This window comes from Eleginops maclovinus, chromosome 1, assembly GCF_036324505.1.
Source record: "Eleginops maclovinus isolate JMC-PN-2008 ecotype Puerto Natales chromosome 1, JC_Emac_rtc_rv5, whole genome shotgun sequence".
Lineage (NCBI taxonomy): Eukaryota > Metazoa > Chordata > Actinopteri > Perciformes > Eleginopidae > Eleginops > Eleginops maclovinus.
The window spans coordinates 28,144,144-28,161,256 of NC_086349.1; the positions used below are offsets into that span (position 1 = coordinate 28,144,144).

At 47.0% G+C, this 17,113-nt stretch overlaps 1 protein-coding gene across 1 annotated transcript in view; it reads right to left on the reverse strand.

Annotated features, from left to right (window-relative positions):
• hspg2 (heparan sulfate proteoglycan 2) overlaps nucleotides 1-17,113 on the reverse strand; it is a 94,174-nt gene that overhangs the window by 24,454 nt on the left and 52,607 nt on the right. The window contains 12 exon segments of the mRNA XM_063880366.1: nucleotides 1,257-1,316; nucleotides 4,111-4,291; nucleotides 4,505-4,605; nucleotides 5,450-5,560; nucleotides 5,975-6,139; nucleotides 6,504-6,562; nucleotides 6,639-6,725; nucleotides 6,792-6,919; nucleotides 7,001-7,114; nucleotides 8,211-8,441; nucleotides 8,520-8,612; nucleotides 8,694-8,786. Coding sequence (XP_063736436.1) covers nucleotides 1,257-1,316; nucleotides 4,111-4,291; nucleotides 4,505-4,605; nucleotides 5,450-5,560; nucleotides 5,975-6,139; nucleotides 6,504-6,562; nucleotides 6,639-6,725; nucleotides 6,792-6,919; nucleotides 7,001-7,114; nucleotides 8,211-8,441; nucleotides 8,520-8,612; nucleotides 8,694-8,786 — 1,423 coding nt within the window.

Sequence of the window (17,113 nt, forward strand, 5' to 3'; positions counted from 1 at the left end):
GAAGAATGAAGCGTGATGATAGAGACTGGCGAGGGGGTGGTGAAATGGAAATATGAAACTCTGTCTACGGCGGCTGCCTGGGCGGGGGGGGTCTCTGACTAAAAACTGAAAGAGCTGAAGGGTCTGATCCACCAGAGACATTCAGCTAACTGAATTGGGGCGTTAACATTAAGACATGGGAGTACAGTGGAGGCTGTTGAGAATGCGTCACGTTTTGTTGGTATATATTCATAAACTAATAACATTTGGACCGGATTGGTGGCGCCAAATAAAAATGGGAAGGATCGCCAAAGCTTTTATAAACCATCCTGAAGGGGACACAAGTGTGTGTACCCATTTTCAACATCATCCATCCAGTAGTTTTCACTTAAATCACATATGTGGAGCTTGAGGAAAAGTTACAAATAATGGGCAACGATCGTCCCAACTCTGATCCACTGGTCGCCAGAATAAGAGGTGGGGTTATCTTCTCAGCAGTATCACATATCAAACATATCTGATCCTTAACTGCTTGATTGGGATAAACTTATTTGAGTAATTCAAAGTTAAATTCCATCTGTTCGACACACTGAAGCTAGTCCAGGATCAGGTCTGAGGATACTAGGGTGAGATGGGATGTGTTAGGCACAGTATGATGTTTGAAGCCCAGATAACAGCTGTTCACAGGACAGAAGAAGAGGAAGAAGAAGAGGAAGGAGGGACATCTCTTGTCTCTGAATGTGGAGACATTATGAGGACATTTCTAGTGATTAATAATGCAATAACTAAGGACAACATAATTCAGCATAGTGGGTGAAACCAATTCGCCGAATGGAGTAATCCAAGGTTTTATTCCTCACAGAATGAATGTGTAATAATTCATTTGTATTTAAAGGGACATCCTCTTCCATTATCCCGCGTATTGACAGCACAACACTGACTGAGCTTTGATGGGATCTAAACTCAACATTCATGAGGAGTTGCCCTGAGGGGATCTTTTCCCTGCAGTGATGGAGCAGACCAGCAGACCAGGAGCCGGTAACGCTCATGAACAAAACAACATCCCCAGGAAACAGAATCCCTGAGAGCAAATCTTCCTGAAGATGTTTGCCCACAAAGAGCGTCAGACTTGCTGTTTTTTGAGGAGTTTCCTGCAGACGTTGTTTGTGCATGGCGCTACCCACTTCCACGCTGAGGGAGAAGAAGCATGCAGGACCCAGAGAGAGGAAGAGGAAGGGAGTCTTCGTAGAGAGGAAACCATGCCCATGCGGACTTACGCTTCCCGTGTCCTTCAAACATTTCATAGGCTGTGTAAAACATCTGAGTCTGTGAGGCCTCTGGAGGGGGGGAGGAAGGGAGGATGGGGAGAGGTCAGGTTTCTGGGACAGTTTACCTCCCTTCAGAACATCTCCCACTGTGGGCTGCCATGGGTTTGTCCAATTGATTGCAAAACACACGCTTCAAACATGCTTCATGAATTACACTGGCACCAACTCACCTGCTCCCTCAGGCTCCTTAGAGCCCCGCAGGAACCAGGCTGTCTTAAAGGAACTCATTGTGTCTCCATCGCAGGGGTCTTGGTTAAGGTCTAGGGGAATTATTTGAACCAGAGCCTGTCTCTGATTGGCTGAAACACCAAACAGATCATTGTCCCATAACTCCCTCTGTTTCAGCCCTGTTCCTAAAGAGCTGATTCTGAGTCTGTAGCTTTAAATGCTAATGAGCTGCTGCTGGCCACGCCCCCTCTGAGAGCTGATTGGTTTAAAAAAAACACAATGATGCTCTGGGAGGAGATCCGGGGGGGGGGGGGCTACCTTGGTTGGTTATTGGCTAATGGTTCCACAACCCAAAAGTGGATTTTGAATAATAGGGGACCTTTAAGGGTCCCTGTTCAGGGGGTTTTATTTATTTGCTGAACATTTGAGAACTTTGGGGCGGGCTTTAAGCGCAGAACGTTTCTCATTGGTCGAGTCTATATAGTCTATAAGTCCCATGGAGCAGGGGTGCACAAGACATTTCGATGGAGGTCCTCTTACTTTTTTGAAACCAAGCGCACAGAGAGCATGTGCAGGAGGACTTCACACGACCACCACGACTAGCTTACTGATAAAGACACTATTGACATGTCAAGGAGGTGCCCCAGACACAGGAACGTCTACAGTCTATATCAGTTATTATATTGCAAGCTGAATTAAATCGCTGTTTATTTAACTTCAAATTTCATCACAGAACATTTAGTTTTTCCAATTACTAGACTCCTTTCTGTGCATGTTTGGTCCGAGGAGTTTTGCTGTGAGCACCCGTTGACTTACTGTCTCTGTGCAGTCTTTGGGGTTCAGAGGGTCACGCACATCACGTCTCGCATGAACATCTGATGGGTGCTTAAGACCTCACGAGACAGACCTTTAAGCTGCTTTAATCAGAGGACAGCGGGGGAATTCACCTGACGCAGTGAACGATATGCGGAATGAACATGTTATTGAACCCAAATGAAAAGAGCTTCTACCTATTGATCACGGATTCCTTGTCCTTGGTTGGTGCCATTTAATTCACAGCTAAACCATCACTCACCTGTCTCACTCACCTGTCTCACTCACCTGGTGCATGAGTCAGAACACATGGTGAGAGGAACAGCGGTTAGTCTGTAAGCATCTCACACTCAAAAACAACAACGCACGCACACACACACACACACACACACACACACACACACACACACACACACACACACACACACACACACACACACACACACACACACACACACACACACACACACACACACACACACACACACACACACACACACACACACACACACACACACACACACACACACACACACACACACACACACACACACACACACACACACACACACACACACACACACACACACACACACACACACACACACACAGTGTTCTGCAGAGGAGACGTGCAGGTTATTAGCAGGAAGCAGCTTTAACACAGACTAGTTTATACTCAGCGGTTAGAAGGCCGACATACAGCTTGTGGTGACCCTCACTTTATCTCAGATATGTCTATAATGTAATATGTAAATGAACCGGTCCATGAACTAGAAAATCACTTTGCTCCATTGTCATTATTTTAATCAATTCATCACAAAATACTTTCACAGTTCAGATAAATACATTACAGGGTGACAGGTGTGCATCAGAGGCTCAACATCTTTACAGAAGCACCTTTGGATTTATTTTAATCAGTCATAAAGTAAATGTGAAAAGATATATAAAAATATTTTCTTATAAAAACACATGCAAGGCATTCTCATGGCCAATCCCCACGGAATGAAACACGTCTGATATCTTTTGGATTTAATGCAGACATTCAGGTTACATTTCAGGCAATTAAAATCCAAAAACAAAAGAGAGTGTGAATAGAAACACCATCACAGACAGACAGGATTATTATTCACAAAATAAGGATAAAAAACTCCCCTCTCCTTTTGCATTTTCAAGTCGGATGTTAAATATTCTACCGAATAAATCTAAGAAGTAACAGCGGATACATGATGACGCTAACGGAGGGAAAATATAATGATCAGAAATGTGTTTCAGCCTCAGGGTCACTGGGAGCACCGTCTGGGTCTTCCTGCAAAGTCCTCTCTGAATGTCTGATGCTGGCGTCCATTCTCCTCCCATCACTATGCTCCGGCGGGAGGGGGGGGGGGGGGGTATAAAGCTAAAGACCCCAGCGCTAACACCCTGCTAGTAAAACCTCCAGCAACCATGAAGAAGCCACCACACCACCACCGGTTCATCTAGCCCAAATCATAAAGAGGGAAATCTGCAGGAGCAAATCACCCCAAGAGCGCATGGTTTAGATCTGACCCCACATCTGTTCTGTGGGAGAGCTGTTCTGAGACATCGGTTTGGACTAAACCCACAAGCTGTATTTCTTCATATAAAGTCCAGGAAATGCGTGGACAGGAGTTAAGAAGCAGAGTTTGATACGTGCTGCACAGCAGAGCGGTTAGAAGCGTGTGGAGCTGCAGGATCATAGAGCAGTGAGACAGAAGCATGCACCACTGCAAGATGGAAGCGGGGGGGGGGGGGGGGGGGGAGCCAGAGCAGGGTGATGGGTAATGCGGTGCCGTAGATCACGAACCTGGCACGTAGAGGATGGCGGTGCCCTCGTCCATGGCGAACATGTTGGAGCCGGTGCAGACGTAGACGCCGGCGTCCTCCGGCTGCACGTTCTGCACCGTCAGGATCCCGTTAAAGTCCATCGCCCGGTTAGGAAGCTTCCCGTTCCCTTTACGGGTCCAAACCAGGGTGTAGGCCGGAGACTGGGGTGGGGGGGTAAGACTAATTAGATGATGCATGCACACAGGGAGTAAACACTGCTTTTCATGCTATAAATTGTACGAGGGTCCACAGAACACAGTGAAGGTCTGCAGCAGGGAGGTGTATGGAAGTCTATGAGGAAATGAGTCTCCACCCACTCAGGCTTTAGCAGTACTAAGGATGAGTGCTCCTCAGGAAGTGAACCCCGGTGTTACCTTGCTCTTGGCAGTGCAGATGAAGCTGGCGGTGGCCCCCACCCTGACGGTCTGAGATTGAGGCTCCTCCACGGTCACCTCGATGGCTTTGGAGGGGACACCTGGGGAGATTCAGACTGTATTCATCTCTGAGAAATCCCACTTTGTTAAAATCTGAATTCTGACTTTTGTCTTAAATTTCTGAAGCAAAAATATTTTTTCTTTTCCCAAAAAAACTGGATTTTATTTGTTTCCGTAGTATTGTTTTTACTGAAAGTTTAAAACAGATTGATATTCTGAGAATTAGTTTGTCAGATTTGGGGAAAACGTTTTTTTGGTTTACTTCTAAAAGAATAGTATTTTTTTTTCTGGAAATCGGAAGGAAAAACAATAATTCTCTGAGATTAAATCTAAGGATGAGTTTAGAGATTAAAGTCCGGACTCAGAGATTAAAGTCCGGACTCAGAGATTAAAGTCAGACTCAGAGATTAAAGTCCAGACTCAGAGATTAAAGTCCAGACTCAGAGATTAAAGTCCGGACTCAGAGATTAAAGTCCGGACTCAGAGATTAAAGTCCAGACTCAGAGATTAAGTCCAGACTCAGAGATTAAAGTCCGGACTCAGAGCTTAAAGTCCGGACTCAGAGATTAAAGTCCGGACTCAGAGATTAAAGTCCCGACTCAGAGATTAAAGTCCAGACTCAGAGATTAAAGTCCGGACTCAGAGATTAAAGTCCAGACTCAGAGATTAAAGTCCGGACTCAGAGATTAAAGTCCGGACTCAGAGATTAAAGTCCAGACTCAGAGATTAAAGTCCGGACTCAGAGATTAAAGTCCAGACTCAGAGATTAAAGTCCCGACTCAGAGATTAAAGTCCAGACTCAGAGATTAAAGTCCGGACTCAGAGATGAGACGCTGCTTCATATTATAGTTCCGGTCCGTCTCAGTCTCAGAGGGTTCTGCTCACTTGTGACCACGATCTCCGCCCGGCTGCGGTTGGTGCTGCGCTCGTCTCGGCACGTGCACACGTACACGCCTCCGTCACTGGGCTGCACGCTGGGAAAGTACAGCTCTGCTCCTGCACACACACACACACACACACACACACACACACACACACACACACACACACACACACACACACACACACACACACACACACACACACACACACACACACACACACACACACACACACACACACACACACACACACACACACACACACACACACACACACACACACACACACAAAGGATAGCATGTTGTTAGTATGTTTCCTTTGTATGATGCACACATTCTGCAGCACGACGCGTTTCAGCTCACTTTCCCTCATCTGCAACAAACGTGATGAAGATGAAATATTTTTACACAACTTATTCTTTGTATTGAAGGAATAGGTGATAGGACAGGAGAAGACAAGCGCAGTGTGTGTGTGTGTGTGTGTGTGTAGTGTGTGTGTAGTGTGTGTGTAGTATCTGCAGTGTGTCACCTTGTCTGCGTCGGTCGGCTCTGGGGGAGATGGACCTGCCGTCCTCTCTGGACCAGAAGAAGTAGTGCGGAGGAGAACCAGAGACCTGGCAGCGCAGAGTGACCGACCCCCCCTGAGAGGAGAGGACCCTCTCGGGGTAAACCTTCACCACCAGAGAGGCAGCAGCTGGGGGGGGGCAAGTCTTCAGGGTTAACTGAGTGACTCTGGATGTCAAAGCTGCACTGATGCAACGTTCGTTTCCTTTTTAACAACTTTACTAAAATACTTTTGGTTTCAGAAATCACGTCTACAGGTTTTCTTCTCAGAATTCGGAATATTTTTTTTCTGATTTTCAAAAGATATCTGTAATGAGGCTGCGTTTATTTTAAAGTACACATTGGTCAAAAGATGGTCATTGTTATGAGTGAATCAGCTGTTACTGCAAACACCTCCCAGATGTTTTCCTGGTGAAACACATACTCCCAGCACACATCATGTCTCTACAGAACACTATGGGCTCGTTTACAGAAGACGTGCAGTGATGGCTCACCATCGTTCGGACGACACCTCTCTCTGTCCTGGGGGTTCCCCACGTAGCCCTGAGCACAGCTGAGGACAAACAGGAAGTTCAGCTGCAGTTCATGCAAGGATTCTAGAGAGCTGAGGAAGCAGTAAGGGGTCTCACCGCTCGCAGTACTGCCCGGTGTAGCCCGGCTGGCAGGCGGTGCACTGGTACCCTCCGTTACCCAGACTCTCACAGGTGGGGGAGAACCTGGGGGGAAGAGCAGCCTCAGTATATATATATATAATGTGTATTATAAGCAGCAGCTGCACTCACTGGTGGTCCGGGTCGGTGTGGGGGCACGCGCAGGCCTGGCAGTCCTCGGGGGTCCCGGCTGTTGGGTCTCCAAAGAACCCGGGGGCGCACTGTTCACACAGCTCTCCCTGGGTGTTGTGCAGGCAGGTCTGCGGGGGGGGGGGGGGAATGGTTAGTAAACCTGTAGTCTAACATGTATCTGGATATGTGATTAATGAGGGGGGGGTTACCGTGCAGATCCCGGTCTCGGGGTGGCACGAGTCGGAGTGACCGTTACACTCACACAGCTCACAGTGACCGAGGTACAGACCCCCCCCTGTCCGGGTGTAACCGGGGGCACAGTCCTGCAGGGGGAGGGGGAGGAGGGGGAGACAAATTATTATTATTCTCACAACAGCTATGAAGAGATTAGGAACTGTTGCAATTTACACTTCGTAACATCTGCAGCAACAGATTACCTGCAGTAACAGATTACCTGCAGCAACAGATTACCTGCAGTAACAGATTACCTGCAGTAACAGATTACCTGCAGCAACAGATTACCTGCAGCAACAGATTACCTGCAGTAACAGATTACCTGCAGTAACAGATTACCTGCAGCAACAGATTACCTGCAGCAACAGATTACCTGCAGTAACAGATTACCTGCAGTAACAGATTACCTGCAGCAACAGATTACCTGCAGCAACAGATTGCCTGAAGTAACAGATTACCTGCAGTATGACAGTAACAGATTACCTGCAGCAACAGATTACCTGAAGTAACAGATTACCTGCAGTATGACAGTAACAGATTACCTGCAGCAACAGATTACCTGCAGTAACAGATTACCTGCAGTATGACAGTAACAGATTACCTGCAGTATGACAGTAACAGATTACCTGCAGTCACAGATTACCTGCAGCAACAGATTACCTGCAGTATGACAGTAACAGATTACCTGCAGCAACAGATTACCTGCAGTATGACAGTAACAGATTACCTGCAGTATGACAGTAACAGATTACCTGCAGTATGACAGTAACAGATTACCTGCAGTAACAGATTACCTGAAGTAACAGATTACCTGCAGCAACAGATTACCTGCAGTAACAGATTACCTGCAGTAACAGATTACCTGCAGTATGACAGTAACAGATTACCTGCAGTAACAGATTACCTGCAGTATGACAGTAACAGATTACCTGCAGTAACAGATTACCTGCAGTATGACAGTAACAGATTACCTGCAGTAACAGATTACCTGCAGTATGACAGTAACAGATTACCTGCAGTAACAGATTACCTGCAGTAACAGATTACCTGCAGTAACAGATTACCTGCAGTATGACAGTAACAGATTACCTGCAGTATGACAGGAACAGATTACCTGCAGTAACAGATTACCTGCAGTAACAGATTACCTGCAGTATGACAGTAACAGATTACAGTGTGATGTACCTGGCAGGACAGGCCCTGGTAGGCGGGGGGGCAGAGGCACTGCTCCACCCCCAGGCTGCGCTGCAGCCCGCTGTAGTTGGGCACGGAGACGTCCATGCTGAGCTCTGATAGGCTGGAGGAGATCATCTCGCTGGAGAACGACGCCCGGATCAGCACGTCGTCCAGATCGGCCAGAACCATCAGCAGGTGCTCCCGGGTTGCCGGCATCCCGTCAGGGCGGCGCCAGTTATCCTGGGGGGGGGGGGGGGGGTGTTACCTCATGCAGCAGGCAGGAGGATGTGTTTAATGACGTGTCGGTGTATCTCTGACCTCAGTGAAGGTGACCTCGAAGCGCTGCGTCTCTCTGCTGCCCCCCGCCCTCCGGGGCCACGGCTGCCGGGCCACCAGAGTGATGTCGTTTCCCTGCAGGAGGACAGGTCAGTGAATGCCTCACAGCGGAGGTCAATGACTGCCTCACAGTAAAATGACAGACAGTATACTCACGATAATCTGAACGTCTCCGTCGTCAATCAGCGTTCCCCGGGGTCCCGCCACGTAGGAGACGGTGTATTTCAGCTTCCCTCCGTAAGAGCCCACCTGAGACAACGGGAGACAGATGTTAGATTCGAGGACAGGAGACTGTAGGACGATCACACCAAATGAAGCAGATCCTCCTCAGAGAAACACAGAGGGAGTATTCCCCACCTCTCCTAGCGCCTGCTGCTTTATTTAGATGATATATTTCAGGTGTGGGTACGAACCGTCCACAGACAGGTAGGACATGTGGATCAGGGTTTCTCAAAGACACTCAGCTGCAGTTAAAAACAAATAACTGGCTCCCGTCTCGTTAACTGGAACCAGCCTCAACTTACTTAGTGTCCAACAGGAAGGGGACAATTTGAGGGGGGGGACACGTTTCAGGTAATGGGGAATTAAGGACATGAGGAGAGGAGGATGAAGAGGAGAACTCTCTCGTGCCGGTGGGGTTGAGGGTCTGTCTGAGTTACCTTCTCCCCGGTGTAGAGCTCCGGCAGCTGCCAGTAGAGAGGATCATCCTGAGAGCTGAAACCACTGAAGACCAGAGACCACTGAGAGGAAGAGGAGGAGGAGGACGAGGAGGTGGAGGAAGATGAAGAGGCAGCGAGAAGAAATGAGGAGCAGGATGCAGAGTAAAGTACGACAAGCGTCACACAGAGATAGAGTAAAGGGTTTTCTATATTAAAATGAAAGCATGCACCCTCTCTGCAGCTGGATCTGCATCTGGATCTGGATCACAGCAGTCCAGATTTGAATGGACTAGGGGCTTTGATTGATCATCCTTTGGTAGTAAAATAAAGAAATGATACGGATCATTTTTAAGTTTCCAAAACAAACACATATTCATGCACTCCTAAATACCATCTCAGTGTTGTGATGCACCTGCAATGTTGATTACAGACAACACCAATTAAGAGTTTTTCTCGACCTCGTTAAGAAGTTTAAAGAGTCTGCAGGAGTAACTGCAGTTCTCTCTCCTGCTTGCTGCTCTGATGAGTTTCTGAGGTAACCATCAACCAGCTGGACCCAGTGAGACCAGCTGGTGTTCCTTCACTTTGAAAGCGTGACCATCAGAAACTGAATTAATGTATAGCGCTGCACAGTTAATCAGCATGTTATAGAAACGTGCTGAATATGGTTCAATATGTGAGTGAAGTATTGTGGAGCTGCAGGGAATATCCTCCAGACCCTCTGAAAGAGATCACACCATGCTCATATTAAACCCCCAGCATCACAACACAACTGCAGTACCAGTCAAAATAATCTCAACCCTCCGGTATCGTTCAAAATGACTAGAATGTCTACTGCCAAACACTCTGATAAATACATCATATTGAAAGACTAATCAGGGTGGTACATTTTAAATGTGACTCTACAACTAATAATGCACAAAATCCATGTTGTCGATAAAACAGTCCCCAGATCTGTGTTTTTCTCATGAAGAGCAGAGAGTTCATGTGTTCAAAATAATGTGGTTTAATATTTGGTATTTTTCAAAAGGACTGAAGTTCCTTCAAAGATTGAACCCAGAAGAATATTTTGCGTATAATGCTTTTATCAAAGTTTTTGGCAGTGTACATGTTTGTCCTCATCGGTCAATTAGGGTAGTCAGTGTTCACACAGTGAGGTAAAGACCCTGGAGAAATGGAGTCCATAAATAGCCTTCATGCCGTTTGCAGAAACACAACCAAAGTTATTGCCAAATGAAACGGGGAAAAGGACTCATTTGTGATCCCGGGGGGTAGATTAAATATCTGGACCGTCCCGCTCTAATAAAGCATTCAGAGGCGAGTCATGCCCCCCCCCCTCTACCTTCTGTCCGTCTGCAGACACTCTGGTGGGGTTCGCTGGGCTCTTCCTCTGTTAACCAACACAACAGGTTACCAACATGACCCCCCAACAGGAAGCCTCCTCGAGGTGTTTCAATCTCTCACTGTACCTGCAGGTGGGGGGGGGGCTGCGCTCTGGTGGGTCTGACAGAAGAGGAGATACCGGACGGGGGAGGAGGGGGGCTCAGGTGTCGCAAAGACCACCGAGAGGAGGAGGAGGAGGAGGAAGAGGAGGATTTTGAAGAAGATGAGGAGGCTTTGGAAGGAGGGAAGAAGGGAGGGGGGGCAGCTCGTTTGCTGGAGAAGTTAGAGAAAAGAGCCCACACCTCCTCGTCCAGTTTTCTGACTGCTCCCTGGCGGGGGGGGGGGCAAAGATATTCAACCAGGAGACAGAGACAGTGACGAAGACAAGTTTCAGATCCACACCAGACGAGGTTAGAGGCAGAGTGAGTACACGTTGGGTCCGGAGATATGACCGTTATCTTAGATCCTGTTTGGGTCGTTTAATATCTGGATAACTATCTTAAAATGTAGCATGTTCGTTCCAAAAAATAAAAAGTCTACAGAAAGAGCTGCATGGTAAAGCAGATGAACTGAGATTCAACCACTTTACTCAAAGTTTTACATTTATACTTCAATTAATGTATGGTATCGCAATGTGTCGTAATGTGTCGTAGTGTAGCGTAATCTGTCGTAGCGTAGTGTGTCGTAGTGTAGCGTAATCTGTCGTAATGTAGCGTAATGTGTCGTAATGTAGCGTAATCTGTCGTAGCGTAGTGTGTCGTAATGTGTCGTAGTGTAGCGTAGTGTGTCGTAATGTGTCGTAGTGTGTCGTAGTGTAGCGTAATGTGTCGTAATGTGTCGTAGTGTGTCGTAGTGTAGCGTAATGTGTCGTAATGTAGCGTAATCTGTCGTAGCGTAGTGTGTCGTAATGTGTCGTAGTGTGTCGTAGTGTAGCGTAGTGTGTCGTAATGTGTCGTAGTGTGTCGTAGTGTAGCGTAATGTGTCGTAATGTGTCGTAGTGTGTCGTAGTGTAGCGTAATGTAGCGTAATGTGTCGTAATGTGTCGTAATGTGTCGTAGCGTAATGTGTCGTAATGTGTCGTAGTGTGTCGTAGTGTAGCGTAATGTGTCGTAAGGTGTCGTAATGTGTCGTAGTGTAGTGTGTCGTAATGTAGTGTAGCGTAATGTGTCGTAGTGTAGCGTAATGTGTCGTAGCGTAGTGTAGTGTAGTGTGTCGTAGTGTAGTGTGTCGTAAGGTGTCGTAGCGTAGTGTGTCGTAGCGTAGTGTAGCGTAATGTGTCGTAGCATAGTGTGTCGTAGCATAGTGTGTCGTAGCGTAGCGTAAGGTGTCGTAGCGTAGTGTAGCGTAATGTGTCGTAGCATAGTGTGTCGTAGCATAGTGTGTCGTAGCGTAGCGTAAGGTGTCGTAGCGTAGTGTAGCGTAATGTGTCGTAGCATAGTGTGTCGTAGTGTGTCGTAATCGTCGTAATGTGTCGTAATGTGTCGTAGTGTAGTGTAGCGTAATGTGTCGTAATGTGTCGTAATGTGTCGTAGTGTAGTGTAGCGTAATGTGTCGTAATGTGTCGTAGTGTGTCGTAGTGTAGCGTAATGTGTCGTAAGGTGTCGTAAGGTGTCGTAAGGTCTCGTAATGTGTCGTAGTGTAGTGTAATGTGTCGTAAGGTGTCGTAATGTGTCGTAGTGTAGTGTGTCGTAATGTGTCGTAATGTAGTGTAGCGTAATGTGTCGTAGTGTAGCGTAATGTGTCGTAGTGTAGCGTAATGTGTCGTAGCGTAGTGTAGTGTAGTGTGTCGTAGTGTAGTGTGTCGTAAGGTGTCGTAGCGTAGTGTGTCGTAGCGTAGTGTAGCGTAATGTGTCGTAGCATAGTGTGTCGTAGTGTGTCGTAAGGTCTCGTAATGTGTCGTAGTGTAGTGTAATGTGTCGTAAGGTGTCGTAATGTGTCGTAGTGTAGTGTGTCGTAATGTGTCGTAATGTAGTGTAGCGTAATGTGTCGTAGTGTAGCGTAATGTGTCGTAGTGTAGCGTAATGTGTCGTAGCGTAGTGTAGTGTAGTGTGTCGTAGTGTAGTGTGTCGTAAGGTGTCGTAGCGTAGTGTGTCGTAGCGTAGTGTAGCGTAATGTGTCGTAGCGTAGCGTAAGGTGTCGTAGCATAGTGTAGCGTAATGTGTCGTAGCATAGTGTAGCGTAATGTGTCGTAATGTGTCGTAATGTGTCGTAGTGTAGTGTAGCGTAATGTGTCGTAATGTGTCGTAGTGTAGTGTAGCGTAATGTGTCGTAATGTGTCGTAGTGTAGCGTAATGTGTCGTAGTGTAATGTGTCGTAGTGTAGCGTAATGTGTCGTAGCGTAGTGTAGCGTAATGTGTCGTAGCGTAGTGTAGGGTAATGTGTCGTAGCGTAGTGTAGCGTAATGTGTCGTAATGTGTCGTAGCGTAGTGTAGCGTAATGTGTCGTAGTGTAGCGTAATGTGTCGTAGCGTAGTGTAGCGTAATGTGTCGTAGTGTAGTGTAGCGTAATGTGTCGTAGTGTGTCGTAGTGTAGCGTAATGTGTCGTAGTGTGTCGTAGTGTAGCGTAATGTGTCGTAGTGTAGTGTAGTGTGTCGTAGTGTGTCGTAGTGTAGCGTAATGTGTCGTAGTGTGTCGTAGTGTAGCGTAATGTGTCGTAGTGTAGTGTAGTGTAGTGTGTCGTAGTGTAGTGTGTCGTAAGGTGTCGTAGCGTAGTGTAGCGTAATGTGTCGTAGCGTAGTGTAGCGTAATGTGTCGTAGTGTAATGTGTCGTAGTGTAGCGTAATGTGTCGTAGTGTAGCGTAATGTGTCGTAGCGTAGTGTAGCGTAATGTGTCGTAGCGTAGTGTAGTGTAGTGTGTCGTAGTGTAGTGTAGCGTAATGTGTCGTAGCGTAGTGTAGCGTAATGTGTCGTAGTGTGTCGTAGTGTAGCGTAATGTGTCGTAGTGTAGTGTGTCGTAGTGTAGTGTGTCGTAAGGTGTCGTAGCGTAGTGTAGCGTAATGTGTCGTAGCGTAGTGTAGCGTAATGTGTCGTAGTGTAATGTGTCGTAGTGTAGCGTAATGTGTCGTAGTGTAGCGTAATGTGTCGTAGCGTAGCGTGATGTGTCGTAGCGTAGTGTAGCGTAATGTGTCGTAGCGTAGTGTAGTGTAGTGTGTCGTAGTGTAGTGTGTCGTAAGGTGTCGTAGCGTAGTGTAGCGTAATGTGTCGTAGCGTAGTGTAGCGTAATGTGTCGTAGCGTAGTGTAGCGTAATGTGTCGTAGCGTAGTGTAGCGTAAGGTGTCGTAGCATAGTGTGTCGTAGCGTAGCGTAATGTGTCGTAGCATAGTGTGTCGTAGTGTAGCGTAATGTGTCGTAGCGTAGTGTAGCGTAATGTGTCGTAGCATAGTGTGTCGTAGTGTAGCGTAATGTGTCGTAGCGTAGTGTAGCGTAATGTGTCGTAGCGTAGTGTAGCGTAATGTGTCGTAGCGTAGTGTAGCGTAAGGTGTCGTAGCATAGTGTGTCGTAGCGTAGCGTAATGTGTCGTAGCATAGTGTGTCGTAGCGTAGTGTAGCGTAAGGTGTCGTAGCGTAGTGTAGCGTAATGTGTCGTAGCATAGTGTGTCGTAGCGTAGCGTAATGTGTCGTAGCATAGTGTGTCGTAGTGTAGCGTAATGTGTCGTAGCATAGTGTGTCGTAGTGTGTCGTAATGTGTCATAATGTAGTGTAATGTGTCGTAGTGTAGCGTAATGTGTCGTAGCGTAGTGTAGCGTAATGTGTCGTAGCGTAGTGTAGCGTAATGTGTCGTAGTGTAGTGTGTCGTAAGGTGTCGTAGCGTAGTGTAGCGTAGTGTAGCGTAAGGTGTCGTAGCGTAGTGTAGCGTAATGTAGTGTAGTGTAGTGTGTCGTAGCGTAATGTGTCATAGCGTAGTGTAGTGTAGTGTGTCGTAGTGTAATGTGTCGTAGCATAGTGTAGTGTAGTGTGTCGTAGTGTAGTGTGTCATAAGGTGTCGTAGCGTAGTGTAGCGTAATGTGTCGTAGCGTAATGTGTCGTAGCGTAATGTGTCGTAGCGTAGTGTAGCGTAATGTGTCGTAGCGTAGTGTAGTGTGTCGTAGTGTAGTGTGTCGTAAGGTGTCGTAGCGTAGTGTAGCGTAATGTGTCGTAGCGTAATGTGTCGTAGCGTAATGTGTCGTAGCGTAATGTGTCGTAGCGTAATGTGTCGTAGCGTAATGTGTCGTAGCGTAATGTGTCGTAGCGTAGTGTAGCGTAGTGTGTCGTAGCGTAGTGTAGCGTAGTGTGTCGTAGCGTAGTGTGTCGTAGCGAGTGTAGCGTAATGTGACGTAGCGTAGTGTGTCGTAGTGTGTCGTAGCGTAGTGTAGCGTAGTGTGTCGTAGCGAGTGTAGCGTAATGTGACGTAGCGTAGTGTAGTGTAGTGTGTCGTAGTGTGTGGTAGCGTAGTGTAGCGTAGTGTGTCGTAGCGTAGTGTAGCGTAATGTGTCGTAGCGTAGTGTAGCGTAGTGTGTCGTAGCGTAGTGTAGCGTAGTGTGTCGTAGCGAATGTAGCGTAATGTGACGTAGTGTGTCGTAGTGTGTCGTAGCGTAGTGTAGCGTAGTGTGTCGTAGCGAGTGTAGCGTAATGTGACGTAGCGTAGTGTAGTGTAGCGTAGTGTGTCGTAGCGTAGTGTAGCGTAATGTGTCGTAGCGTAGTGTAGCGTAGTGTGTCGTAGCGTAGTGTAGCGTAGTGTGTCGTAGCGAATGTAGCGTAGTGTGTCGTAGTGTGTCGTAGTGTGTCGTAGCGTAGTGTAGCGTAGTGTGTCGTAGCGAGTGTAGCGTAATGTGACGTAGCGTAGTGTAGCGTAGTGTGTGGTAGCGTAGTGTAGCGTAATGTGTCGTAGCGTAGTGTGTCGTAGCGTAGTGTAGCGTAGTGTAGCGTAGTGTAGCGTAGTGTGTCGTAGCGTAGTGTAGCGTAGTGTAGCGTAATGTGTCGTAGCGTAGTGTAGCGTAGTGTAACGTAATGTGTCGTAGCGTAGTGTGTCGTAGCGTAGTGTAGCGTAGTGTAGCGTAGTGTGTCGTAGCGTAGTGTAGCGTAATGTGTCGTAGCGTAGTGTAGCGTAGTGTAGCGTAATGTGTCGTAGCGTAGTGTAGCGTAGTGTAGTGTAGTGTGTCGTAGTGTGTGGTAGCGTAGTGTAGCGTAGTGTGTGGTAGCGTAGTGTAGCGTAGTGTGTCGTAGCGTAGTGTAGCGTAGTGTGTCGTAGCGAATGTAGCGTAATGTGACGTAGCGTAGTGTGTCGTAGTGTGTCGTAGTGTGTCGTAGCGTAGTGTAGCGTAGTGTGTCGTAGCGAGTGTAGCGTAATGTGACGTAGCGTAGTGTAGTGTAGCGTAGTGTGTGGTAGCGTAGTGTAGCGTAATGTGTCGTAGCGTAGTGTGTCGTAGCGTAGTGTAGCGTAGTGTAGCGTAGTGTGTCGTAGCGTAGTGTAGCGTAATGTGTCGTAGCGTAGTGTAGCGTAGTGTAGCGTAATGTGTCGTAGCGTAGTGTAGCGTAGTGTAGCGTAATGTGTCGTAGCGTAGTGTAGCGTAGTGTGTCGTAGTGTAGTGTAGCGTAATGTGTCGTAGCGTAGTGTAGCGTAGTGTGTCGTAGTGTAGTGTAGCGTAATGTGTCGTAGCGTAGTGTAGCGTAGTGTAGCGTAGTGTGTCGTAGTGTCGTAGCGTAGTGTAGCGTAGTGTGTCGTAGCGTAGTGTAGCGTAGTGTGTCGTAGTGTCGTAGCGTAGTGTAGCGTAACGTGTCGTACCTTATCACGTTGTCTCATATTGTATTCTGTGTTGTATTGTTAATAAATCGTATTGTAACATATCGTATCACAGATAAATCGTAATATTTGAGGCTCATAGAGTCAAACTCTATGTTTACAGTATGATAGCTAACATGCTGAGTCATGCTTACGATGCTTCCATGAGCTGCACAGCACATCTGTTCTATACCAATAAACCAACAGCTGAGAGCAGAGTCTCTCCTCTCAGAGCTTCACACTCATGCTCACAACATGCTCAGTGACCCGGCATCACTCCACGCTGAACCCCCATGCTTCCTGTCTTCATCGAAGTCCACAAACTCTCACACTATTAGCTCCCAGTGAGCGGGCATCAGGGAGTGTCTCACTGTATCTGCAGGATGCTTAGAGCAGATACCTGAGCAGCTCTGCTGGATCTGGATCTGTCCCTCCTCCTCTCTGACAGGTCTCTCTATTGGGCGGCATAACATCTCTTAACAGTGGAAGATACCAACTAGGAGTCTCAGGGGTGAATATCCCTTCCTTTGTACTTTTAATTTAAAGAATATTCTGCATTCTGGGATTGGTATTATTATCCTGCAATCTATGTCTTTGAGAGAAACTTGGTAAATGATTAAGATAAAGAGATGTTACTAATATTTTTGAGATTTTACAAACAAATATTTATCCAAGCCTACATAACATCTGAGCAATTTGATGACATTTTAAAGATTGATTTCAGACATTGTAACACCGATTGAGACTATCTTTGGACCTCGTTAAGACTTTTTAAAG